We start from the raw sequence: 27,309 nt of genomic DNA on the forward strand, positions 1-27,309 counted from the left end.
AAAAAACATTAAAGAAATGGCTTATTTTAAAACCAAATAAGGTATTAATAATTAACTAAAGGTGTATTGACTAACAAACTAAGAAAAATCCTTTTTCTCTTTTCTATACTAACAGACTAACTGAACCAGGCAAAACATATCAACACAAGGACAGAAAATATGATGAAATCCTCACTTTGGGCCTATTTGTATTACCTTAGCTCTTTAAATTGTACACATTGTTTGCATCCAGCTTAACCAGTGGTGAAGCCTCCAATCCATCACCAGCCTGAACACTAGGAATGGACTACTTCCTCAACAGCTACTGCTTACTAAAGAAGAACCTTGTTAAGGCTAACATACAATTGCCTCAAGCAGAATGATCATCTGATACAGAAACTCTGGTATACTGCAGAAATCCTTTGAAAGGTAGTATATTAAAACAAAAAACGGAAGGTTTATAGGTGAAGGATCTTCTCAGTTAATACTAAGAAAGCTAAAGAAGAAAGTTAAACATGAAGTAACTGAAAAAAAAGTTTAAGATTTTAAAAGCCACTGAAAACGGAATGCTTCATTTTGTATGTAGTGGGTTGGGCCCTGATTGCTCACTAGACCCTCCTTACTGAACTAGAGTTGTCTGGCTCCTCATAACCAACCTGCGTACTATCCTACAATTCTTTTGGAGGATATATAGTAAATGGTCTGCTACTCTTGTTGCATTAAAAGACATACTATCAAACATTAAAGAATCTTATTGCAAACAACAATTCAACTTTATTCAAATCTGACACATAACACAACAACTATAGTAAACACAGCTCCATAATGATTTAAATACCAATGTAACTCTACAGTACATGCTCCTCCAAAATAATAATATATATCTATAGCCACACTATCAGATACATCAGCAATATCCAGGTGGTTTTTTGAAGACACACACAGATGAACCTCTTCATCTTCATCAATGCTTTCGTCAAGGAGATCCAGCTATCATTCCTATCATACATGCACTCAACTCCACCTCTACATCAGATCTTGGCAAGTCTCTTTATTACCAAATACATAGAAACATAAGACCTCTAAGGTGTTTGGCAATGTTGGTGGGTGTTTTTTTTAGTCAAATCACATGGGATGCAGCCAGTTTCAAAATTGGAAGATGCCACACCACTGCCAAATCCTTTTTTTTCTTCTCAGTTAGCTTTATTTCACAGAAGACAATGCACTGCAAACAATGCTGCCCGTCAGACCCTGCTTCTCTTCCTCCAATGAATTTACCCTGGAAGGGTGATATTGTTCAGATCTTGCAAGACACCTTTGAAGAGTCCTCATGCTTGTATGTATTTGATCTTCCATGGGTGCTAAATATAAGGAACTTGCAAGGATCACCAGATATTTACTAACTAGTAATCTATTTTTACAGAAAACATCAGCACAGATATCAGATTATCCTTTCTGACTTAATTTTGAATCACTAAATTATGATTTTTTTTTTTTTTTTGCTACAATAAGCTGGAGCATGGATATTTTATAAAATAAGACAGCAATGGCAGACCCTGTGTTTCCTTCAGTATGTTTCCCAAGCTTGCTCTAGTGAATTGTAGGTACAGATTCACTCATTGTGTATGTAAATTCACTCGCGCCTCTGGTGTATATATTACAAAATGTTGGAAAGCCGCAAGTTAAATAACCAAATAGTAGTTATGCAGATGTATAGAATGTGTAACTGCGCTAACCTCTAGTGAATACAGGTGATGGGGATATTAATCCCACTATATGTTATACTCCCACTGTATGTTGTTTAAGTGATATCTCACTTCCACAGAAAATAAATAAAGTGCATACAGTGCTTTTATAAATAAATACTCATACTGTGCATAAATATATTCTTTACAAAACTGACTAATTAATTAAGAGTGAATATATAAATATATTAATGAGTGAATAAACAAATAAATAAATGAATAAATCAAGTGAGTATAAATAAATAAATGAATTAATCAACCTTCACATTTACGTGACATAAATTGGTGACAATACACATAGAAGTCTAGCTGTTAACCAGTCCACTATATTTTGTATGGGCTTTAGTATCCACAAACAAAGCCCACTCCTCTTAGAGGAAAAAGGAAGGTGCTATTGTGCAGAAGTCCTTCATGTGATATCGTACTTCAATTTCAGCATTATAACCCTCCACCGGTCACCTTTCGTGCTATATGTGGTAAGAAGACACACTTACCAGATAGTGTAGATTCCTAGTGGCGTACGCCAGCAGGAATCGATTTGCGCTTGGTTTTTATTATATCCCGGCTCCTCTGTACCTCAGGGGTCCACTGGATATGGCTGGTGGTCCACTGTGTGGTGGGGAACTTTCTCCTTTGTGTATGTTTGCATGGCTCAAAATAAAAGCAAGAGGCTCCTCATAGTGCAGAGTGTTAAACGACTCTTTTATTTATTAAAACATTTAAAAGCACTCCAAATTTTAAAAACCACTGCATGAGCCAAAAAAAAAGCCAATCCATAAACATAAACTCTCGTGAATAAATACACTCCAAATGGTGAGTTAAACTCCAAACAATTACAGTCCCTGCTGTAAAAAAGCCGCTCCTGCCCCTCTCCAAACACCTTCCAGCCTCGCGGCTATAGTATGATCGTGTTTGTAGGATCCCCTTGATCCACCTCGGGTGGTGGCAACTGTGGGTGGAGATATATCCGTTGCGGTCTGTTTTTTTAAAAAAGTTTTTTGTATAAAAGACTGGGTGTTTATAATAAATAGTTAAGTCTAGAAAATTGACCTCTTGTTTATCATAGGTGCCTGTGAATTTTATTTTATAGTTATTAATGTTTATGTCTTGTAAAAACTGTTTGAGGGAATCCTCCGTACCTCTCCAAATTATAAAAATATCGTCGATATATCTTCTGTATACTAGGAGGTCCTTGTTATTTTTACTGAATATATCTTCTTGTTCCCACTTGCTTAGAAATATGTTGGCAACACTAGGGGCGTACTTTGCCCCCATGGCTACGCCCCTGTGTTGTCTGTAGCCATTGTCTGCAGACCGCAACGGATATATCCCCACCCACAGTTGCCACCACCCGAGGTGGATCAAGGGGATCCCCAAGGGGCAGCTGTTGAGGATGCGGAGAAACTGCAAAGATGACGTAGAATATCAGCAGCAAGCAGACACATTAATAACCAGGTTTATAAATAAAGGCTATGATTGTAAACAAATGACAACACTCAGAGATCAGATCCAAAAAATTGATAGAAAAGTCCTATTAGAAGACAAAAAGAACAAGGGAGGCGGCTATAACGGATCTGAGGTCGCCTTCATAACCCAATACAATAGAAATTTTAGAGAATTTGAAAAGGTAGTGAAGTCACATTGGCATATTTTAATGAGGGATGACACTTTAAAAATCATCCTCCCAAAACAACCAAAATTTATATATCGGAAAGTACCTAATTTGAAGGATAAATTGGTACAAAATGTCCCTGACCCACCCAAGAAAATGACCACATTTTTAGATTTTAAAGGTTTTTATTCATGTGGCAAATGTAAATCGTGTAAAACAGTCAAAAATAGAACCAGAAAATTTACTACATTCACATCAAATAACACCAAGAAAGAGTATAAGATAAAGAAACTAATAACATGCTCTAGTACCCACGTCACTTACCTGTTAACTTGTCCATGTGGCCTCCAATATGTGGGCCGGACCACAAGGAAACTATCCATTAGAATAGGTGAACATCTAAATAATATTAGAAAAGGGTACAAAAAGCATAGTGTATCTATGCATTTTAGACTCTACCACAATAGGGACCCCACATTAGTAAGGTTCAGTGGGATAGACCAAATAGACCCCCACTGGCGGGGTAGAGACATGAGGATAGCAGTTTCAAAAAATGAGACATTCTGGATTTATGAACCGGGTACATTGCAGCCTGGGGGTATGAACATTGATTTAGATTTGAATTGTTTTATTTCTGATTTTTAAAAGTGAGACATATAGTGTTTTTAGTCAGTATTAATTTAATATCACTGGAGTGTATTCATTTATTTATTTATATAATTTTACACATATGATTTGTATATACATATATTTATACACGTATTTTTTCACCATTTAAACTTTTTCACCATTTAGTATATATAAATATGTTATCATATTTATTACACCATCTTTTAAATAAATGTATTCATTTATTTATTTATATAATTTTACACATAGGTTTTGTATATATATATATATATATATACATACACATATGTATACAAGTATTTTTTCACCATTTAGTATATATAAATATGTTATCATATTTATTACACCATATAATAAATTCAAAATAATAATTTCCATTTCAACATCACAGCCATAAGAACATGGAACACTTTACTGCACTTAGCACTTTAAATTATAAGCCACAATTAATATGACACACACATTATGCAGGAGGAATCCAGCAATATATAAATAACCAAAATAAGCAACTCGTATCAACAAACATCTATACGGATAATATTCAATAGGACATATATATAACAATAGGGCGGTGCAAATATATTATAGTTAACAACAGCAGATTTTATAACGAAATGGTATTAATATCAGGCAAAAGTATCTCTTAAGAAATAAATGTGGTACTGATAGTTGTTTTGCATCAAAAAACTGTATTGTGATGCATTGGGAACATGAACACCAAAAACATCTGAATACAATGTAAATGGGACGAGGGACATCGCGAGATGTATCCGGGAATAATTTTGTAAACAAAGGGGTGGGATCAAAGAGCGGAAATGATGTCCGCACTCCCCATATAATTCAGGCTCACGTAGCGCATGTACCACTTCCGAAGACGTCAATTTGCTGACGAAACGCGTCAAGTTGGTACGCACACCGCTACGCTCGGACCCCGCTGGTGAACCACACGCCGAGATCCCACTTCTGGGTAAGGCGAACTCACCTACAAACACGATCATACTATAGCCGCGAGGCTGGAAGGTGTTTGGAGAGGGGCAGGAGCGGCTTTTTTACAGCAGGGACTGTAATTGTTTGGAGTTTAACTCACCATTTGGAGTGTATTTTTCCACGAGAGTGTATGTTTATGGATTGGCTTTTTTTTGGCTCATGCAGTGGTTTTTAAAATTTGGAGTGCTTTTAAATGTTTTAATAAATAAAAGAGTCGTTTAACACTCTGCACTATGAGGAGCCTCTTGCTTTTATTTTGAGCCATAAAAACATACACAAAGGATAAAGTTCCCCACCATACTGTGGACCACCAGCCATATCCAGTGGACCCCTGAGGTACAGAGGACCGGGGATATAATAAAAACCAAGCGCAAATCGATTCCTGCTGGCGTATGCCACTAGGAATCTACACCATCTGGTAAGTGTGTCTTCTTACCACATATAGCACGAAAGGTGACCGGTGGAGGGTTATAACGCTGGAATTGAAGTACGATATCACATGAAGGACTTCTGCACAATAGCACCTTCCTTTTTCCTCTAAGAGGAGTGGGCTTTGTTTGTGGATACTAAAGCCCATACAAAATATAGTGGACTGGTTAACAGCTAGACTTCTATGTGTATTGTCACCAATTTATGTCACGTAAATGTGAAGGTTGATTAATTAATGTATTTATTTATACTCACTTGATTTATTAATTTATTTGTTTATTCACTCATTAATATATTTATATATTCACTCTTAATTAATTAGTCAGTTTTGTAAAGAATATATTTATGCACAGTATGAGTATTTATTTATAAAAGCACTGTATGCACTTTATTTATTTTCTGTGGAAGTGAGATATCACTTAAACAACATACAGTGGGAGTATAACATATAGTGGGATTAATATCCCCATCACCTGTATTCACTAGAGGTTAGCGCAGTTACACATTCTATAGATTCACTCATTGTCTATCATGGCTATAAGTAAGGGATAATCCAACATCCACCAGGGAAGGCCAGTTTGGTCAAGTCCTGCACCAATCAAAATGAAGAAAACCTGTTTACAGCAGAGCTGCAAAGGACTAAACAAATCACATGAAAAATAGTATACTGTAACATTGACCACACTTAAACCTCAAACCATTACCATACCCAAAGCACTGTGTATGTAAATTATGACAATTACAAAGCAACATCTAAGTAACAACATTTTTTGTCCTGAGCCTACAGAAGACTACCTGGGCAGTACAAATATCAGACCAGTACAGGTCAGCTTTCTGTAATTGGAATGTAATTCTTTATATAAATTCCCTGCTTAAATAATGGAAGCAAATACTCCATAATACAGAAGTGTACTTGGGTAAACACATTATAACTTATAAGCTGTCTACCTATTCAGATAAACAAAATATAAATATGAAATAAAAAAAATTATATATAATTTTAAATACTTACATGACAATTAGTTTTGTTTTATATACAGTAAATTGTATTAAATTCATACTACTAACTCATGATTATCAAATTAGCTTGCTATGATAACACACATTTCATTTTTAGTCGGCAACTGGCACTCTGGTTCTATTTTTACACAGTAAAACAAAAGGTTTAATGAAAAATGAATAAAATCTTTCTTGAATAAGCTTAATAAGTCAGATGAACAAACAAATTAAATGCCAACAAATGAAATCTGGAATGAAGGCAGGGAAATCATTTTCATATTTACTATTCTCAAAAAATGTCTCATTTGCAGCACACTGAGACCTAGGTGTTGTAATTAAGACTAAACTATACAGCAGACTGATTTTTAGCTGTTCATTTAGGATACTTTCAAAAAGTGATAACACTGCACCCAATCAATGTGCTTATAACTGTCCATCCCAAATGCTGAAAAATAAACAAAAAGTCCTTTTGTAAACAACAACTGTTCAAATGTCCAAAAGGCCATATTTGGTGACTGTTTTTCCATGAGGTGATGGCACAGTAGTGAGTATTTCAAGAAGAAAATCTCTACATTTCATCACATTTAAACACTTATTGTTTACAAAAGGACTTTTTTGTTCACATTCAGCATTTTGGATGGACAGTTAGAAGCCCTGCTCTCATATATAGTGTTTTGAGTTAATTTAAGATAAAATAGTACTCAAGCAGGCTATATTGTTTTCAGATAGCCACAGTCCCCCTATTATAATAGAAAAAGAGTTGTTCACTAGAAGAACCTGCAAATGTGCCATCCTAGTAAATTTACTAGAAAGGTAAAACAGACTATGGGTTTTTACCTGAAAAAAAAAAAAAAATCATCAGCTACATTACTAACATAACCTAAATGTAAAAAGTACCCACAGACATTAGATGATCACCGCCTGATCAAGTTTGAAAAACTCAGTGTCAGGTGGCAAACAGGCTGGGATGTAGCACATACTCACCACACTAGGAGATGCAAGGGAAAAGGCTATCATCTGGGTTGATGATGGACTGGCATGGAATGATACATAATGTAATATGCAACTCCTAGTGATACTGAAGACAAAATGTTTGTTTTGGATAGAAAAGAGTCGTGTTTGTACCCTCTGTCAGTTTGTATTGCCAAGTCTCTGTTAGGTCTTACTTCCTGACCTGTCGACCAGACAGTGAGAGGAAGTTCTCCCAATAGAAACATGACAGAAGATCTACAAATATGTCAAGTGAACTACTTTAAAGGGGCATGACACATATGAATTTTGCAGTAGCTGGGGGATCAGCTAGTACAAAAAACACATATTTGAATCAAAATTTCACAGTAGCATTGTCTTATTCAAAACAAACACTTTACCTTTTCAACATCAACGCATTACTATATATTGTAAGAATAAAAGCCTATTTGCCTAACCTTTTCTTCAACTAGCCTGTCATTTGGGCCTGACCTGCTAAAATAACTAAAGAACAAATTCTCAGCACATTGCAATAAGGTAATGGGAGCAATGTAGACATGAGACATGCACAAACATTACCAAATACGAAAAGAACAGTTTTGAAGACAAATGACCAATATAGCTACGTCTAGTTTGCATTATGCACTACACAGCAACTGACTGCACATGTACTGTTTATCTTGTCTTCATTTGTGATGAAACACATACCTATAAACACAATGGCTATCAAAAGCACAAACAAACTGAATCCAATCTGGCACAAAACCACTCATACAATGTAGACAAAAAACAAAAACAAAAAATTCACAGACGATTGGGTAAGTTCAATTGCAGTAAACATACAACAGGAGTTGAAATATGTAAAACCATTTTGTAGTACACTAGAGGAAAAAAATGGATTTGCATGTACACCACAACAAACAGAAACTCTATCATAGATATAATTTTTTTTATAATGTCATGCTTTTTGCACATGCAACTGGTCTATACTAAAGAAGGAAATAAGTCCTTGACCTATGACTCAAAATGCAGACAACTGGTGACATGCACACAAACAATGACATTTGTTCAACTGCAAATTTTCGAAAACATGGTTATTGCTTTTAAATGTCAAAAAATCTAGTGATTATGACTGCAAATTTGCCCTATAAGCTCACATGACATTGTATGCGTTTACCTGTAACTGCCAATCATGTTTGCATGTGTCTAACTATATAGGAGAACGCTGGCAAGCAATCTTTGGGAATCCCAAAATGCCTGCTACAATTTTGGCTGCCTTGCACCTTGGATTTGTGCAGTCTTGATATACTGTATATTGGTGTACATGTGTATTTATATACACAAAAAATCCTTTTGTAAGACTGAAACTTGCATTTCCTTAACTCTTGGAGGCATACTGTAGGTTTTCTGTCACTATCATTAAACATAAATTACCCATACTTAAATAATGATTTTTTTTTTTATTGAGGGTAATTTTTTATGATAAAAAAAGTTGTATTTTAGTGAAAAGTATGTTGTTTTCCTACAGAAAAGAGTTAAAACGATTATTTAGATAAGGAATATAATGGTAAACATGCAGTAAGATACAGTGAAACTCCCACACTCAAGCTAAAAGGCAAGCCAATCAATGTTTTACTAAAGCTATGCAAAAAGCATTGCAGCTGCACTAAAATCAGAAAGTTCACTAAACTTGCCTTAAAGCTGAAATAAGTACTAAATGAATATGGTCTAAATACAAAGGGAATTTGTATTTTTATTAGAATTTTTAAGTCTTTTGTGCGTTTGTTCTAGAACTGTGCAGTAATCCAGCACATACTAACTGTGCTTTGCCTGTGTGCAGGAGCTTTCTGTAATAAAAAACAGTCATCGTTGCTCTCTTCCTGTGTACAGGATGACTGGTCTTGTATTCAGCCCTTGGCTTTTTTTGTATGGCCGCAAAGAACCTGCAGTTTATGTGTTTGGAAATGCCTCTCCTGTATCAAAAGCAAGGGTTCCAGATAACCAATTGTGTGACAAAAGGGACTGGAATGAGACTAATAATCTACAGCAATGCCTGGAAGCATAGAGCAGGTAGTTTGTGCTACTTGCACACTTCTAAAGGTTAACTTTCCAATGTTGATTGCAGTATACATTAAACATACAGCCAAAGGTTAAAGGAAACCACAAAAGAGTGATGTGTGTGTGCCCTTTTCTGAGTTTCCAGAGAAGCATTGGCAAAATGTCTTATTTCAGAGCTGGGTTTTCCTTGCTCTAGGACTGTAAATTAAAATTTTGTGATTGTTCTGGAAGCCTATAAAGATGAATGGCAATGCAATAATTTCCAAATCTAGTAATTTTTAGGTACCTATAAATCATAAGTTTGGGGATCATGTGGCCAAACAGCAACTATCTGCTTATTTTCTCGGTTATACCGCATCTGCAAGCATGGGGGACTGTCATTCCAAAGATCCCAGTCCTGAAGGAAAAATAACCTGCACAATTCAATACCACATGGTTATTCAAAGTCCACAAATCTTGGTTGTACGGGTTACTTTCAGTTACGTTAATCTAAAAAACATCTGGATTGGGCAGCTGTCATCTCATGTCTGTGGGTAATCTAACTCTAAAGCATTCCTAATTTTAATCCTAAAGACTAAACTAGGCTGTCTATTTAAAATCCTACACTGGGCTAGTTTTTAACAAAACATATGGATAACAAAATAGTACTACATATCGTATTTGTGAAAAATACTTTGTTCTCTTCTAAACCTCAATTATTTATCAAGGGTAAAATAATTCCTTTTCTCAAGACAATTTTTTAATTTAGCAAAAGGGCAATTCTTAAGCTGGCCATTAGAAGACTGTTGAATGTTTAAGTACCATGCAACCACCCACAGGAATATGTCTTGCCCACCATGTCCCTAAAAATAAATAGTTTCTCTGTAGGCAGATTAGAGCTATACCATGCTTTCCAATAACGTTACAGAGCGGTAATTAAATATTTAGGTGAATAAGTTGAGTTGTTACAGTATATTTGATGAAATACAAAAAGTACTCTCTAGATGATTAAAGAAGAACAAAGCTTTAAATAAAATGAACCCCCTAATTAAGACATTTTATGTGAACATACGAATTCCACAGTAAATTTTTTAAGGTCTTAGAGAGACATTTTTGATTGGATCTATCTTAATGTTGGAAGCTAACATTAAAGGATGTTTAAAGCTAAAGCAAAAATTTAATATATTGCAGTGTGCTAGACCTTAGATGTGGTTGTTGATCTAGTTTTATTTTTCAGGCTAAGAACATTTTCAGCAAGTACAGAAAATACCCGCTGTGAAACCAGATAAGCCAAAACTTTTTTTTGTTCATATTTTTAGATGTGGGGTTGAGGAGGTGCACCCCTGTTGGGATTTAATTTCTGTTTATGTACCCTCTGGGCCGAATATCGGGCGGTTCAATAGAAACTGGCCGACATTCGGCCAGTGTGAACAGGAGGCGGTAAGACAGAACCGCCAGATTCTGTCAAAGGGGCATGACACAAAAAGGTCTGCTGAATGGCTCCTGATCAGTGCCAATGGCTGGGAGTGTTGACCGGACTGTTTTGGCAGGGGGGGGGGGCGTCCTCCTGTCAAAACAGAATAGCTTAGCAGGGGAGATTGCAGTACTAACATCAAGTTGTTAGTACAGCGGCTCCTTGTGAACGCTTCAGGTTTTTTTTTTCGTTTAGCCCGCTGGGTTGAATGAAAAACAACTACTAGTGTGTATCAGGCTTAAAACTAAGTGTGCTTTTCACAGGATTACCAGTTAAAAATAAAGGGTAGAAAAGTCTAAAAAAAATAAATAAAACTATTGCTGCCAACATATCTAAGGAATGCTAACCTGCAATATATTACATTGTAGTTTCGGGTTTAGGTACGCTTTTTTTTTACCATTTAAGCCTATTAAAGCCGATTCATTTGTCAATAAGTTTCCCATTCTTATTAGCAGCATAATACACATATCCTAATTTGGGGAACAAAAAAAAAAAAGACTTTTAGGTAGTGTTGTCTTGAAAATATTGTTTTCTATAAATTTTTTCTATACACTCTATACCGATATATCAAAATGAAACACATAAGATTTTTGTCTAGTTTTACCAGGGTTAGTTTTATAACAACTAGTGTTATTGTAAATAAAAGGTGCAAACTCCATCATGTGATTTGCCCTATTTATATTTATACTAAAATGGCGTTTCTGTTACAAAGCATGGCATGTTATTTATAAATGAATTCAAGTTGAACTCAAGAAATTATACAAACTCTACCTTTGCAGTGGCGTACCCCTGTACTGCAAGGGTTAAAAGTTTGTATAGACTAGGGGTGCAGGGAAAATACATATTAATTAGCTTATCTCTCACAGTGCTGTTCTCTTCTGCCCAAAGGTCTGCTCTTTGGGCAGTCCCTCAGCCTCATCACATACTCTTTAGGGCGTTTAACCATTAATTGTATGTGAGGAGGCAAGCTTGTGACCGAGGCCCAAAACGTCTTTGATAGGATGTGCGGGCTCGCTCTCGAGTTGGCTCTGTGTCTTAAGACACAAAGAGTGCAGCTCGGCCCCGCCCCCACTACCTCCTCACTGGCTGTGATTGCCTCTGAGCCAATGAGGAGAGAAAGAGCCAAGAGAACCGCTGTGCTCATGCACATCGCTAGATTGAGAGCGGGCTCAGGTAAGTATAACTAAGAGGGCATAGGGGAGAGCTGAAAATTTAAGGTTTTTAAATTTAATGCAGAGAATGCATTAGGGTAAAAAATCTTCTGCCTTTATAATCACTTTAACTAAGGATTAATAAGGTGTACAATAGGAACCTTTTTTTTTATTAAATAAATAAAAATTACTTGGAAAACCACTGTTTTTTTTTATTATATGCAGATCAAAGAACACTCCTTTACACTGGACATAAAAGCATTAAACAGAATACATTGTAATAATATTGTGACAATGCACTTATGAATAAAACATGCAAACAGTCACCCATATGCCACCATCATTTCTAATGAAACAATGAAAGTGGGACTGAGAGCCTGGTACAACTAATTTCATAAGGCATGGATGTAGTTAGAGAAGGCGGCTTATGCATATGAGGTACACACAGGATATTTGTCTGAAAGTTTAGTTTCTTTACAGAACTTCTAAATTGTTTAAAGTGTATCTGCATGCAGGATGCTTTTATTGGCAGCTAGTCAATCCCCCCCCCAAATATTCTATGTAGATGCCAGATTCCGTATGGCCACTCATAATCTTGTACCCTCACATGATAGTGTTTGGACCCGCTGTGCTGCTGTATCCATACCTAGAGGTTCAGGTTTTTCACTCGTGTGAAAGAGTCAGAAATACATATGTTAAATAAATTAAAACCAAATAAAAGCATAACTAAATAACTAAACTCATTTTAAAATATAATTTCAACACATGCTGTGCATATTTACTATTAAACTTCTCTATATAAATCCTAAAAAAAAAGAAAAAAATCAGGTTACCTATGGGCTGTATAATGTTTGAATGTCAAGTTAAGCCTTATATATATCTTGGAAACCTGTAACAGAGAACTCAATATCCAGGTTCCACCCACTTGCTGCTGCTTTTAAAAGGTAGCAGACTTTGGTGCTGGAGTCCTCATATATTTCATATCACAGACAAGGCACCACATATGACATTCCCTTGCTAAATTTGTAATGGACACTGTGTAAAGTGATAAAAAAAGGAATTCTGTTGAAGTGTCACCAAGGGATGTAACAAATTGTCTGACTGAACTGAATGAAATCGAAACATAATTTTAGCTGGGCATTAGGTTAGTTTCAGACAGTCTTCTTTCAATACTTTTTGTGTTACCATTTTTTTTGATGTTCCAGCTTTTTGGAGGCTATGTTCACACCTAATACATCTAGCAAGTTACACTTGGCCTACAGACTGAAACACATACAAATAAATAAATAAATAAAAAAAAACTGTTTGCCATATTCTTTTATAACACACAGCAACCAAGCAAAGCTCATGAGGTGCAAACTTAGAAACTAAGCAGCCAAATATGACTGAATGCAACAGAAATTGCACAAAAAGCAAACCACTGCAGGATGACTGAGGCAGGTTAATAACCAGACAGACATTTAAAGGCAGTTGTCTGAAACTGTACTGCAGTTCTTTGGAATTATTTCTTAGCGCACTTAGCATTCCATAAAGCAGACAGTAGAACTGTCCCTGCCATAATAGCAGAGGGCACAGCGTCAAGCGTGCAGTACCGTAGAGGCACTCCAAATCGTCCTGGCCCGAAACCAGCCAGTTCTTGAAGAGACGCAGGTGGTAGGAGCACTGGTGCAGGTGGTGGGCCATGGCCCCATCCAGACAGATGTTCCGAGTCTGAGGGTAGTCAGAGGAAAAGCAGCGCAGCAGCTGGGTGACCTCGTGGTCTTCCAGGCATTCTACAGAAAAGTGGCCCACAAACAAGCGACAAGGAAAAAGAAAAGCGTGAGGATGGCGAGATGAAAAGAAGGGAGAAAAAAAAAAGCAAAATAAACATATGATGAAGCATCTGAAAATGTGTCAAACAGCAAATGGAAGATCCTCATGAATCATGCTAGAAAGAAAAATAAATGTTAACAGTTTATGCCACAGAGGCTTTGGAAATACATTACCCTGCCACTTTTAGGGTCTACCTAACATTTAAAAAAATCAAATACAGAATTAAATCCTATCTATGGGCTCATTCTGATGAGAGGCAAGCTGTGTCTTGTAGGTGCAACTCACAGCTCTGCATTTCCTGAGGAACTTCGGTGTTTTTGCTTAAAGAACGAAGGTTGATGCCCATAGCTGTGATCACTCGCATTATGTTGGAACAGCAGCTCCGCTGAACAAAGCCAAAGCCCTTCTAAATGCTCAGTAAATGGAGTTGTGTCTGCACAATGCAGCTCATCACTCGTCTAAATGAGCCCCACAAACTAGATATTACTTTGAATAATGTTATCTGCCATTATACACTAATTAAAAAAACAATTCTCACTCACTGTAAATAAGATATTGTGCTAAACAAACACATCTCTATTAAATTACTCTTAAAACAAAACACATGTCTGTTGTAGTTTAATGAATTAAGATAAAATATATCTTAATATTGAAGTATATTTTGTGCCATTTATTCATTAGCTTTGAATTATAGTTTGTTTATAAAGGCACTAGAAAAATACAGCAAGAATAGATGATTATCTTCATAAAGTGTGCTGTATTTAGCTGCCATTTGTGCTCAGAATTTGTATTTGGCCTACTGTTGCTAGACAATTCATTGGTATAATTTATAGACAATACTTTGTAAAATGTTACCTATATTTGCATATTTTAATAACTAATTATCAACAAACATGAATTTTCAATGCATTTAACACTAGCTATATATAGCAACTTTAGGAAACCTCAATATATTTGTATACATTTTCTTTAAAAATTTTGCAGTTCGCATAGTTGCTAGTAGGATTAAAGGACAACTAAATGAAAAAGTAAATTTGCACACATGAACCATGAAGTTAAAATGCAGCGTTCTGATTAGCTTTTAATGTTAACTTCCTGCTCCAAGTATCAAGCCTCAAGTTAATATCTAAAAGGCGTCTGAGATGATTAAACTTCATATAGTATATTATTATTGGTGATGCCTATAATTGTCGTGCATATACAGTTAACTTTCTATTACATAGCCATGTCAAGCACAAGTAAAAAAAAAAAAAAAAAATTTGTATTGAGGTGGTCAAAGCAGAAAACATTGATACTTGGAGTTTACATTTGTTATATTTTTACATTCTGTATAACAGGTAAAGGGATTTATGCATTACTTATTGATTTATCCCTATAACCTGCTGCAACATGTCAGCTAAAGCAGATTTAAAGTTTAAAGTAAACATGCATTACCAAAAAAGCAAAATATTGTGCAGAAAAAATACAGGCTGTTAAGATAATTATAAAGTAAATAGTTCTCTATCACGTTCTAGTAGGGATCTTGCTAGCTTGATGTCCCCAGGTCTGCTCCCACCAAAGTGTCTAACCAGAGATTAAGAGGTTGAGGAATGAGGACATCAAACCTCAAAACTTAATCTGGAAGGCCTAGGCAACTTCACAAGGAACAATTTTTTCTATAATCGGTTGCATGTCACATAGTTTTGTGATGGCAACCCATGGACTGTGCCCTTGTTTACTTTGAGAATTTAGGTCCACTTTGACAAACTCTCCCGTTTCTGCTTGATTCAAATCGCCACTAAATAGATTATCCCAGGTGTTAGTGTTTCTTCTTCATAGTGGGCAGGTAGTTATGGATTAGTTATGGATTACTAAAGTTTAGAGACCTGCCTACTTAGCTTCCAGAGAGAACGAACAGCTAGGGAGTAATTTATTTTAAAACATTTCATGCTGATGTGCAGATAACATCGCCTGGGAGAGTTTGCCTTTAAAAAAGCTTTAGTGTAACCCATGTCATAATAACTAGTGTTTCAGATACTCCATATTGCTTTTAGTGATAGCCGAATATTGCAGCAACATAATATAGTAGACAGCATAGAAGACAGAAGCCTATTGATTTACAGAGCCTACCTTTTTATATAGGTTTCCTAAATGTATCACCTCTTTGCTTTTGATAACATATTTGAATTATACCGTGCATCTAAGCTACACCCAATTCCAGTGCTCTATTTTGGTATAGATGAGCAACGGCCAGACTTCTCATGCACACATACAATGTAGAGAAAGAAAAGCATGTGTCTAACTAGGACTGTTAAAGTATGCTAAACTCTGGTGAATACTGGACTGCACAATCATATTTAGACACCCTGCATATGGTGCTATAACAAAAAAGCAGAGGTAAGACTAATGGCCATTGTTAATACAATGCCTATCTGCTTGCATATTCATTTATGGGACTTCATTTGTACTTTAAGCGTTACCTGTAAGCCAAATGTAGCACATTGCTTTGTTTCTAAGACCTAAATAGTGAGTCATGCATGTACATGATTGTTATTACAATGTGACTGGTTAAAGTAAGAGATTTACTGGTAATTAGAGTTGGTACTATGTTCCTACGTATTGAATGTATTTAATTCACGCTTCCTCCTTTCACTTGACATTTATAAAGCTTCTGACTCGCTATCCTGGGATTACTTGCGCTGGGACTTCAACGACTTGATCTTGCAGTTGATCTCAGCCCTTTACTCTTCCCCCTCATCCGGTGTTACATGTGATGGTCATCTCTCTGCTCCCTTTCCTATTTTTGAGGGACCAGACAGGGGTGCCCTCCATTCTCAATTTTATTTAAATTGACGCTAGATCCTTTGGCCATACCTCTCAGGGATGACCCTAGTGTTATCAGTATCCAATACACGGGCGTACAATACAAAGTCAGCCTTTTTGCGTACGACACCAATCTGACCTTGATGACTACCCAACTTTCAACATCTCCTTTTCTGCTTTTTCAGCCCTCCCAGGTCTCCTGATTAATCCCCAAAAGACCCCTGCACTGAATATCACCTTGCTGCCTTCGACTGTGTCACAACTACAAACCTCTTTCTAGGTTTCTATAAAGGTAGTAAGACAGTCAACAGTAAATGTCTTCAAGCATGCTTGGGACAAACATAGATCCATACTCAGACAATAAAGTGAACTAAAAGAAAAAAAAATGTCAGACTCAATGGACTACTTAATCATTTTCTGCCGTCACTTTTCGATGTTTCTCTTTCCAGAATGCTGGAACACCTCTTCCTTGGATTACTTAGGCATTGAACTGACCCCCTCCTACTCATTCCTCTTTGAGACCAATTACTATCCATTGTTGCAAACCCTTACTTCTCTAATGCAGTTGTGGTGGCTCCCCTCTTTGTTGTAGATTGGCCACATTCATGTGGTAAAAATTATCATCCTTCCCCTAGTTTTATACTATTTTTTAACCCTACGGGTCCACGTCCCCTCCTACTTCAGAATAGGATCTTATCCTTTACCTGGGGCTACAAGCGCCCCAGGTTCCCTTGCTCCACTCTATATATGCAAAGATTGCGGGGAGGTCTAAAGGTTCCTAATATAATGAAATATGATCAAGCAGCTCAGATTTCCCCCTACTCAACACAACTATGGACATCCCATTGTGACTGCTCCTTAAGCTCCCCAACTGCGCTCCAATACCTGTTTCCCATGGGCTTTGCCTAGCTGAAACTCTGGCACTCGGTCTGCTATTCAGGTAACCTTATTTCTCCTTTCCTTTCGCTCCTCCCCCTTTTCAATAACTTCTTATTTCCATCAGGCCTTGAACAACAAGGATAATTTTCCAGGTGGTCATAGCACCGATTCATGGAGGCTCGCCACTTCCTAACATTCTGCATCTTCTCCTCTTGGCCTTAGTTTCAGAAAGCTCACGAAGCGTTGCCCACGGAATTCTTCTGGTATGCCCAACTACGTAACTTGGTGTCATCACTGAGGTGAAACTCTTCTTACCCCTTTCAAAACACAGCCTTCTAACACACCTGCCTTCACTCTCCCGGCACCCCAGGCACTATCTTGAAGATATATTCCTCACTCAACACCATAGACCTTCCTGCTGCTGCCTCCTATAAATCCAGCTGAGAACGTGACTTGGTGGCATCCATTGACCCGGAGGAGTGGAGCAAAGCCTGGTTCTCTATTGCAAAGTGCTCCTTCAACAATGCAACTTTAGAGGCTGCCTACAAGTTCCTCCTAAGATGATATTGGATCTTTGCCCCGTATAGAGAGTTCAAACCCATCCTATAGTGACAAATGTTTTAGGGGCTGCAGCCAACGAGGGGATGTTGTCCAAACCTGGTGGTTCTGCCCCATCTAACGGGGTTCTTAACCAGGGTGTTCAGCCTCCCCTATACTTTGTTTCATATACCTATTCACAGAGATGCTAAATTGGGCTTGGTGCAATGCTGGATCCAGGGTCTGTTTTCTTACCAACAAAAGCTGGTGATCTATTTGTTTATTTCTGCTGAACGTACAATTGCCAGAGCCTGGAAGAAAACCTCTGCTTCGTTTACTGTGCTAAGGACCATCTTGACTAACCTCATTGTCAATGAAAACATATCTAGTTATCTTACACGAGTCAAATACTTTAATAACACTTCTAAGCTGATTTCTATTGGTACAGCCTAATGGACCATACATAAGATCAGAAAAATCATATGAAAGACACTACTTTCGAAGCGCTCGCAAATACAAATACATTACAACACATTACATAACTTCTGAATTTTGTCGTATGAGAATTTTCGTAATATTAGTAAACTCTTCATTTTCAATATGAGACTAGCATGCAAAAAAAAAAAAAAAGCACAATCATTTGTCTTATAAACTCATTGTGTGTACCAGGCAGAGATGTATAGTAACTAAGTAGAACTACTTCACTACTGTACTTAAGTACCGAAAGGCGGTATCTGTACTTTCCTGGAGTAGAATTTTTTCTCCTACTTCCACTTTTACTTCACTACATTTTTTCAATGATTTCAATACTTCTACTCCAATATTTTTTTTTGTGTGCTGCATAGTTACTCGTTACAATTATAAAAATTACCACAGTAGATGGCAGGTTTCATGAAGCTCAAAACATGTGTATTATCAGCGCATACGAAAATAAATGCTACTGTATGTATAAATAAAAGCTGCATTTGAAATAATAAAAAACAATATGATGTTCAAACTTTTGACTTCTTTCTTTAATAACTACATAACACAGTACTTGTACTTTTACTTTCAGTACTTGAGTAGCAATTTTTTTTCAAAACTACTGGTACTTTTACTTTCTGTACTTGAGTAGCAAAATTTTTAAAAAAACTACTTGCAATACTTAAGTACAAAAAATGTTGAATACTTTAGTACTTCTACTCAAGTCACTTTTTGATCGAGCACTGCCACTTCTACTCAAGTCACTTTTTGATCGAGCACTTGTACTTTTACTCAAGTATGGGTTTCGAGTACTTTATACAACTCTGGAACCCTTTACAACAGGCTTTACCACTCAAATGGATCTAGAAAAAACTTTTAAAAAATATTTTATATTTTATTGCTCCTCCCTGTAACTCTGTGTATGAATATGTATGTTTCGGAACTTCTGTCAGAAATGTAAAAAGCCTGAAGAAAGGATCTAAGATATCCTAAAAGCTTGCATCTTAGCATCTAAGTTAGTCAATAAAGGGTATCACTCAAAACTTTCTGCCTGTTTGGAACTATGTGTATAATACACACAGAGATACGACAGTACCCACTATTTCTATGCTTTCTTTGAATGTGAACAGATAAATAAGGATAAATATGCCCTAAATAGCTGTAAAACAAGACTCTATATATAAAAAAAACAAAAAAAAAACACAATAATAGTCAGTACCAATGGGGTGGGTGTGAATAAAGCCAAGTTAAGAACAAAGCATAATTCTCCAGACTTTATGGATTTTATCAACGGAGGATTTCAAAAGGTACTTGGTATAGTAAATTAGGTCTTTAGAACTGGACTCTTGATAACTGGAATATACCATCTTCTATATAAATCTTTGTTCTGTGCCGCCAAAATAGGTCGTTGTGGCATATGCATTTCAGTTGAATATTTATGTGCCATCCATAAAGAAGCCTCATGTCTGTGTTGAAATTTTACTTGTAGGCTACTGTCTACTGGAAACATACTAGTGCAGCTGCAACCATTCTTAAACCATGTTAAGAAAATTGGAGCTACTCAGAGGTACAATGACTTAACTCATTTTTAAAGAAGGGTCAGGATACTAGAACCTGGATCAGGCCTAAATATGCACAAATGTTCACAAGTATTTGTTAGTCAAATGGCATTAGAGTTTGTGTACAAGGGCATCTTTTACTTTAGTCTTAGAAGTTTTATTCTCTTTTGCTTATTTAAATATAGGAAGGACCTTGCAGTAGCACAATGGAGATCATCTTATGCTTGCCCGTATGCCCATCTGAACTCTAGAATTAGGTTCTTTCCTTTTAGTTTTCTCTACTACCCTAAAGCTATGTTTTACTCTTTCTTAGCTTCAGGCTTTTTACTCTGCAGCCAATGGACAACAGATGAAACATGCCTGTAATCATTGTTTAAAATTCAGTTTTCTTCTATTATGTAATGACCAATGGAAAAATAATGAAAAATAGGTTTAAAACAGACTGGAGAAACAATAGAACAGCAAAGGTTTTTTAATAGAATAATTAGAAAGTTACTAAGTGCTGGTTCACACTATTCTGACTTCCTGAGTTGCACAGAGTTGCAAAGCAAGGGAAAACACATTATATTCAGTAGTACCTGACCCCATAGAATATGCAAAGTTGCATCAAAGATGAACTTTATAATCGCACTGAAAATTGTGCCTAAATTGCAGCGCAGAAGTGTGAACCGAGCGTGAAAAATGATCAAAAGGTGAAAACTAGGTTTTAGCCCAACTCTTTTGACTATATAAAAATGCAAAGCCTTTGACTTCAATGACTTCTCCTGTTCTCCTAGTACAAAAATAAAAAGAATAATACAGCGCTAATAGAAAAAAGTGTATGTCAGGTCACCTGTGGCCAAGTGACAACTGCACCCTATTGGAGGCAGGGGTGCAGCGCAAGGTAGCGAACCTGATAGCTGACTGCTGCGGATGGACCGGAACGTGAGCCCAAGATTCCCCGGGGAGCGGAGTCTAAGACCAGAGTTCACCAGAGCCTCTAGTGGTGAGGATGGACTTGGCTGCAGCTGGGCCCAGGTCGCGGCCCCTGGGGTCCCCCGGGTCACGCTCTGTAGGGAGAGAGGGGAAGCAGCCACTTAGGACACAAGGGATAGAGATGGGTAAGCTGAGGTCGGGGCAACAGGCAGACGAGGGTAACCAAGGGACAGGCCAAAGATCAAGGTCACAGACAAACAGGAGTAGTCAGAGACAAGCCAAAGTCGGTACACAGAAAGGTAGATCAAGCACACGGCAGACAGGAAACAATTAACAAACACTTCCTGTGATGGCCTGGGGTGGGGCCGAACAGGAAGGAGAGATGATAAAAAGGAGCCAGAAGGGGAATCTGGCCTCTAATGCAGACATGAAGGAGAAGGTAAGCTGCCAAACACTATTGCAAGCCCATAACAGTGTAGTAAAAATCAAAAGCTGCTAGCACCACAATCGACCAAAAATTGTGTAAACAAATTATATATAAAAGTGCAGCCTAAAAATATATATATATATATATATGTAGTAGGGATGTAACGATATCAAAATCTCACGGTACGATACAATTTCGATATTGACCTCACGGTACGATATTTATTGCGATATTGTGGAAAAGCTCATGGTATTGTTAAATAGCTCATGATAGTGTTTGTGATGATAATAGCGAAAAAATACCGACATTTTTTCTGCTTTTGCCAGTCAACAGGCAATTTATTGTTGTATTTATGGATCCATGACAACATAAAACACTGATCACATAGTGCTTTTAAAGTGCAAGTTGTAGTCAGGAACATCAATATTCTGTATAGTAATATTTGGTTGCATAACGGATTCTTCTGTGCAATGTTCAAGTTAAGAAGCATCTAGAACAATTGTAAACAAACAATAGGCAATTCCCTTTAAGTGCAAACAAAGATCAAGTTAAGTCAGGTTTAAGGCTCGGTTCACATATATGCGATGCGGGAAGGCTGCGAATTCGCAGCCTTTTCCCGCATCGCACACGCACCCCCGGCAGTTCACACTGCCATATGCGATACGCTGGGGGTGTCAATGTAATCTTAACGACACCCCCAGTTTGATCGCATATCGCAGTGCGATCGTGCAGTTCGCACAGGATCGGATCGCACAAGTGTGAACCGCTGTGCGATCCGATCCTGATGCGGCAGCAAAAATGCCTCCTGTGCGTGTTTGCTGCGGGTGCGATGCGAATTTAGCCATACAAACTGTATGGCTAAACTCGCACCGCACAGCTGATCGCATGTAATGTCGGAGCAGTGCGCTCCGACATTACATGCGAACCCCGCACATGCAGAAGTGTGAACCGGGGCTAAATGTGCAAGGCAAATAAAGGCAGCCTTTTAAAACTGGTATTTAGGAACATATCTTAAACTTAAATAAAATAGTCAGTCAAAAAGCCTTTAAAAAAAACACTGACCTATCATTTAGCTTATGTTCACGTTTTTCATCAGAAAGATCAAAATATCTACATTGCAAAAAAAAAAAAAAACAGTAAAAAAAATCCTTAAACTCTGGTCTATGTAGTTAACAATGATTTGTTCTGCGGGACTGTGTTTATTCCTCTTGCATTTTGACGGACACCTGTCCTTTTAATATAACCCAACCACGACGATATCGAGACACAACCACGACGATATCGAGACGACCACGACGATACGATATCGCGATATCTTCGATATCGTTACATCCCTAATATGTAGTGATCATATATGCACACTCATGAAAAATTAATAAAAACATTAAAGTTCATATTAAAAAGTCCACATAATCACAACAAAATAATGGGTCCATATAAAATCCACGTTCCAGAAACGTGCTCGAGTAAAAGTGCTTAAAACTTGAATGAAGACAGGAATATCCAGATACCAGTAGTCACTAACGTGAAAAACCCACCACCATGGATAAAGGTATTGCGCTTACCAGAAGCTGTGGACCCAGGTACCGTACAGTAAATGGGTCATACATGCAGGGATAGTTAGCAACACCTTAGAAGCCCCAATCACTCACGAACCTTCAATATGGATATCTACAATGTATCATAACAGTTCTGATGGGAATGGACCTTGCCCTAGATGAACCGTGTCTCCAGGTTTAGGCCAGTATGTAAAAAAAAAAAAAGCCAAGTTGTCACACATGGTGAAAAACCATTTAAAACACATGTATTCAAAAAGTTACAGAACACAAATCTGCAGAAAAATAGCGCATATAGTGTGAAATGATCTCAGCGGGGAAAATACACACATATATATATATATATATATATATATATATATATATATATATACACACAGTATACACATACTCTTCAAAAAAGTGTGAAACACCTGTAGAAAGCGGCCTCCCAGCGGTGATGGCACTGGTGTGCGTTCCAAGCCTTAATTTCGCTGCAAGAAGAAAACCAAGCCTCGTTCTGATTAACAAATCAGCAAACGGCTGGGAAAAACGCTTGCCTGGCATGCGCTCATTCAATCATCTTTCAGAGGGCCGCCCACACACCAGGAAGTCCAAACTCACATATGCAACACTAAAAAAACAAGCCTCACTTTAAATGAAGCCTGGATAATAACTAAAAGAGAAGTAAGAAGCATAAATGTAAATGATAACTAATAATAGATCTAAGCATTCATATGATGGGAGACCGATAAATACAAAACACACAAACAAAAATTAACAAATAAAAACATGAGAAAAATCTAACATGTTGTGTCAAATTTAAAAACCCTAGAAAAAGAGGGCAAAAGGAAAATTTAGAGGCTACTAAAAACAAAATAGATGGAAGCATAATGTACTTACACCGGTCTCTTAATAAAAGGAGAACAGCTAGGCAGAGTTAATAAACGCATTAATGTCCCACTCTGCATTTAACCCATAGGGGTGCAGGGCTTCAGCTCATATATCTAGTAAGTTTCGAGGCGTAAAATGCCCCTCTTGACAGAGCCTCGCCTCCAAGGGGCAATGAAATAGTCTATAATCTGAAAATGAGTACCAGTAGGGTCTTTATGATATTGTAAAAAATGTTTAGGAACACTGTTTATTCATACCATTTTTGATATTGGAAATGTGTTCATTTACTCTCACTGAGAATGCCTTAATGGTTCACCTTACATACTGCTTACAAGGACAAGTTAGCAGATACACTACATTTTTTGTGGCATATGTGGAAAAATGTTTAATGGAATACATCTGATTAGTGACCATGAATTCAAAAGACTCCACATTCATCCTCAGGTTAACATTATGACTGCAGACATTGCATTTTCTACATGGATAGTAACCTATCATATTATGAAAGAAGGACGGTTTATTGGGCGGGTTAATCAGATTGGGAGCAACTTTGCCTCTTAAAGAGGGAGCCAATCTAAACACGACCTCAGCCTTCTCCGGATGTGTCGGACCAAGAACTTGTTCTTCAGCACATCCCAATGTTCATTAAAGATGTTTTTAATCGGTCTATGTTAAAAGGAAAACCCCACGAAAAAGGACCACCTCGAGAAGCTATTAGTCATTTTTGGTTTATCTAGTAAGAGTGAATTCCTCTCTAGATTAGACGTTCTAATGATCTCTATGTCGAGGTCTTTGCGGTTGTAACGCTTTGACAGAAATCTGTTTCAAAATATGAGCTCGTCTTTAAAAACCAGAGATATGAGGACTTTTTATTATGAACTTTGTTTTTTCGAGAGTGTGTATATTTCATCACTACATATATATATTTTTTTTTAGCGCTGCACTTTTATACATCATTTGTTATATTATTAGCACATGAGGAACTGCTATGAGTTCCTCCTCTTGAGATCAACTGTGCTGTCCTCACGTGAGTTGGTTCTTTGCCGGTCTTTGGGTCCCCGGCATGTTTACTGTGGGAAGTGGCTGTGAAGCTTCCCACTGAGCATGTGCGAGCCACACTGTACTATGTAAATGGTTCTGCAGCCTTCTGGGACCTGTAATGCTTCCTAGAAAGCTGCAGGCAAAGGGGAGAGGGGGCAACTTTAACTCAGATCACCTAGGTAATCCAAGCAAAGTGGAAGTAGGTACCTAAAAAAAAAAAAAAAAAAAAATCTGCAGGAGGGAGGAAGAGAGAAAGCGGAACTTCCCTTTTTGGGCGACGTTCTGCTTTAAAGCATTTGTTATCCTAAATAAAAAAACAAAACAAAAAGGATCCTGTTACCTTAAAGCGTGTTCTACAGCACAGTGCTTGTGCTGTGTAATTTGGCCTCCTGTATCACCTAAAAAAACCTGGCTGATCCTGCCAGTTTCTACCCTCCCCTCTGTACACTGACCATGGTGTATCAGGGCTACTGAGCCCTGACACAATGGTCAGTGTATGTGCCTTCATCATCCGCTGTTATCTGCTGCTTTGCTCTGTCTCCCCCTCTATCCTCCTCCTCCCTCCCCTGCCCGTCTGCCAGCTCTCACTAGCGCCGATCTGCTCCCCTCCCAGCTGCTACAAAACTATGTTATCTTTACACCATCCCCTCTGTTAGATAGCAAGCTGTATCCTAGTTCCTGTGATTTATTTAAAAAATCTGATTTCTACCTGTTTTCACGGCGCCTATCGGCGCTCACGTGGCTTCTGGCTCTCTCCTACTTCCCTCCCAGGCTGACGTCAAAGGAACTTCTCGGACCCGCTTGCTGGAGATGTCAGATGGGGAAAGGAGAGAACTGGGAGTCATGTGAGCACCGATAGGCGCTGTGTAAACAGGTAGAAATTGTTTTTTTTTTTTTTTTTTTTTAATAAAGCACAGGAACTAGGATACCGGTTGCTATCTAACAGAGGGGATGGTGTAGAGATAACAGTAGCTTAACAATCACTTTAACCTGTCAGTGGGCATAAAGTTGTGGCTGATTGGTATAAGATTAATATATGCTTTTTTATTTTAAAAAAAGGTTTTGAAAGTTGTACAGATCAACAGACTAAGAATAAGTCTAATATCAAAACAGATCTAACCCAATGAAACAAGTAAAAAGAAAGTTTATAAAAGATAGGACAATTAGTGGTGGGGGGGGGGGAGCAAATCAAGCAATTCTCAATAAGAAAAAACAAGAAGAGGAATAAAGTCCCAATCACTTTATTTTTCAATGCCTGTGTACCACCAGGAAAATTTTCATTTACAGTGCCTTGCGAAAGTATTCGGCCCCCTTGAACTTTGTGACCTTTTGCCACATTTCAGGCTTCAAACATAAAGATATAAAACTAATTTTTTGTGAAGAATCAACAACAAGTGGGACACAATCATGAAGTGGAGCGAAATTTATTGGATATTTCAAACTTTCTTAAATAAAAAACTGAAAAATTAGGCGCGCAAAATTATTCAGCCCCTTTACTTTCAGTGCAGCAAACTCTCTCCAGAAGTTCAGTGAGGATCTCTGAATGATCCAATGTTGACCTAAATGACGAACGATGATAAATAGAAACCACCTGTGTGTAATCAAGTCTCCGTATAAATGCACCTGCACTGTGATAGTCTCAGAGGTCCGTTTAAAGCGCAGAGAGCATCATGAAGAACAAGGAACACACCAGGCAGGTTCGAGATACTGTTTTGGAGAAGTTTAAAGCCGGATTTGGATACAAAAATATTTCCCAAGCTTTAAACATCCCAAGGAGCACTGTGCAAGCGATAATATTGAAATGGAAGGAGTATCAGACCATTGCAAATCTACGAAGACCTGGCCGTCCCTCTAAACTTTCAGCTCATACAAGGAGAAGACTGATCAGAGATGCAGCCAAGAGGCCCATAATCACTCTGGATGAACTGCAGAGATCTACAGCTGAGGTGGGAGACTCTGTCCATAGGACAACAATCAGTCGTATACTGCACAAATCTGGCCTTTATGGAAGAGTGGCAAGAAGAAAACAATTTCTTAAAGATATCCATAAAAAGTGTTGTTTAAAGTTTGCCACAAGCCACCTAGGAGACACACCAAACATGTGGAAGAAGGTGCTCTGGTCAGATGAAACCAAAATCAAACTTTTTGGCAACAATGCAAAACATTATGTTTGGCTTAAAAGCAACACAGCTCATCACCCTGAACACACCATCCCCACTGCCAAACATGGTGGTGGCAGCATCATGGTTTGAGCCTGCTTTTCTTCAGCAGGGACAGGGAAGATGGTTAAAATTGATGGGAAGATGGATGGAGCCAAATACAGGAGCATTCTGGAAGAAAACCTGATGGAGTCTGCAAAAGACCTGAGACTGGGACGGAGATTTGTCTTCCAACAAGACAATGATCCAAAACATAAAGCAAAATCTACAATGGA

The 27,309-nt window shown here is 37.6% G+C and overlaps 1 protein-coding gene across 11 annotated transcripts in view; it reads right to left on the reverse strand.

Moving 5' to 3' along the window:
• PPIP5K1 (diphosphoinositol pentakisphosphate kinase 1) overlaps nucleotides 1–27,309 on the reverse strand; it is a 431,068-nt gene that overhangs the window by 15,195 nt on the left and 388,564 nt on the right. For 6 of the 11 annotated variants that reach the window (XM_082257041.1, XM_082257045.1, XM_082257044.1 and 3 more), the window contains one exon: nucleotides 13,605–13,784. The exons of the other annotated variants lie outside the window; for them this stretch is intronic. In XM_082257041.1, the coding sequence (XP_082113167.1) occupies nucleotides 13,605–13,784 (180 nt within the window). The remainder of the gene's footprint in view (nucleotides 1–13,604; nucleotides 13,785–27,309) is intronic. 11 annotated transcript variants of the gene reach the window in all.

This window comes from Pelophylax lessonae, assembly GCF_965119305.1.
Source record: "Pelophylax lessonae genome assembly, chromosome: 4".
Taxonomy (NCBI): Eukaryota; Metazoa; Chordata; class Amphibia; order Anura; family Ranidae; genus Pelophylax; species Pelophylax lessonae.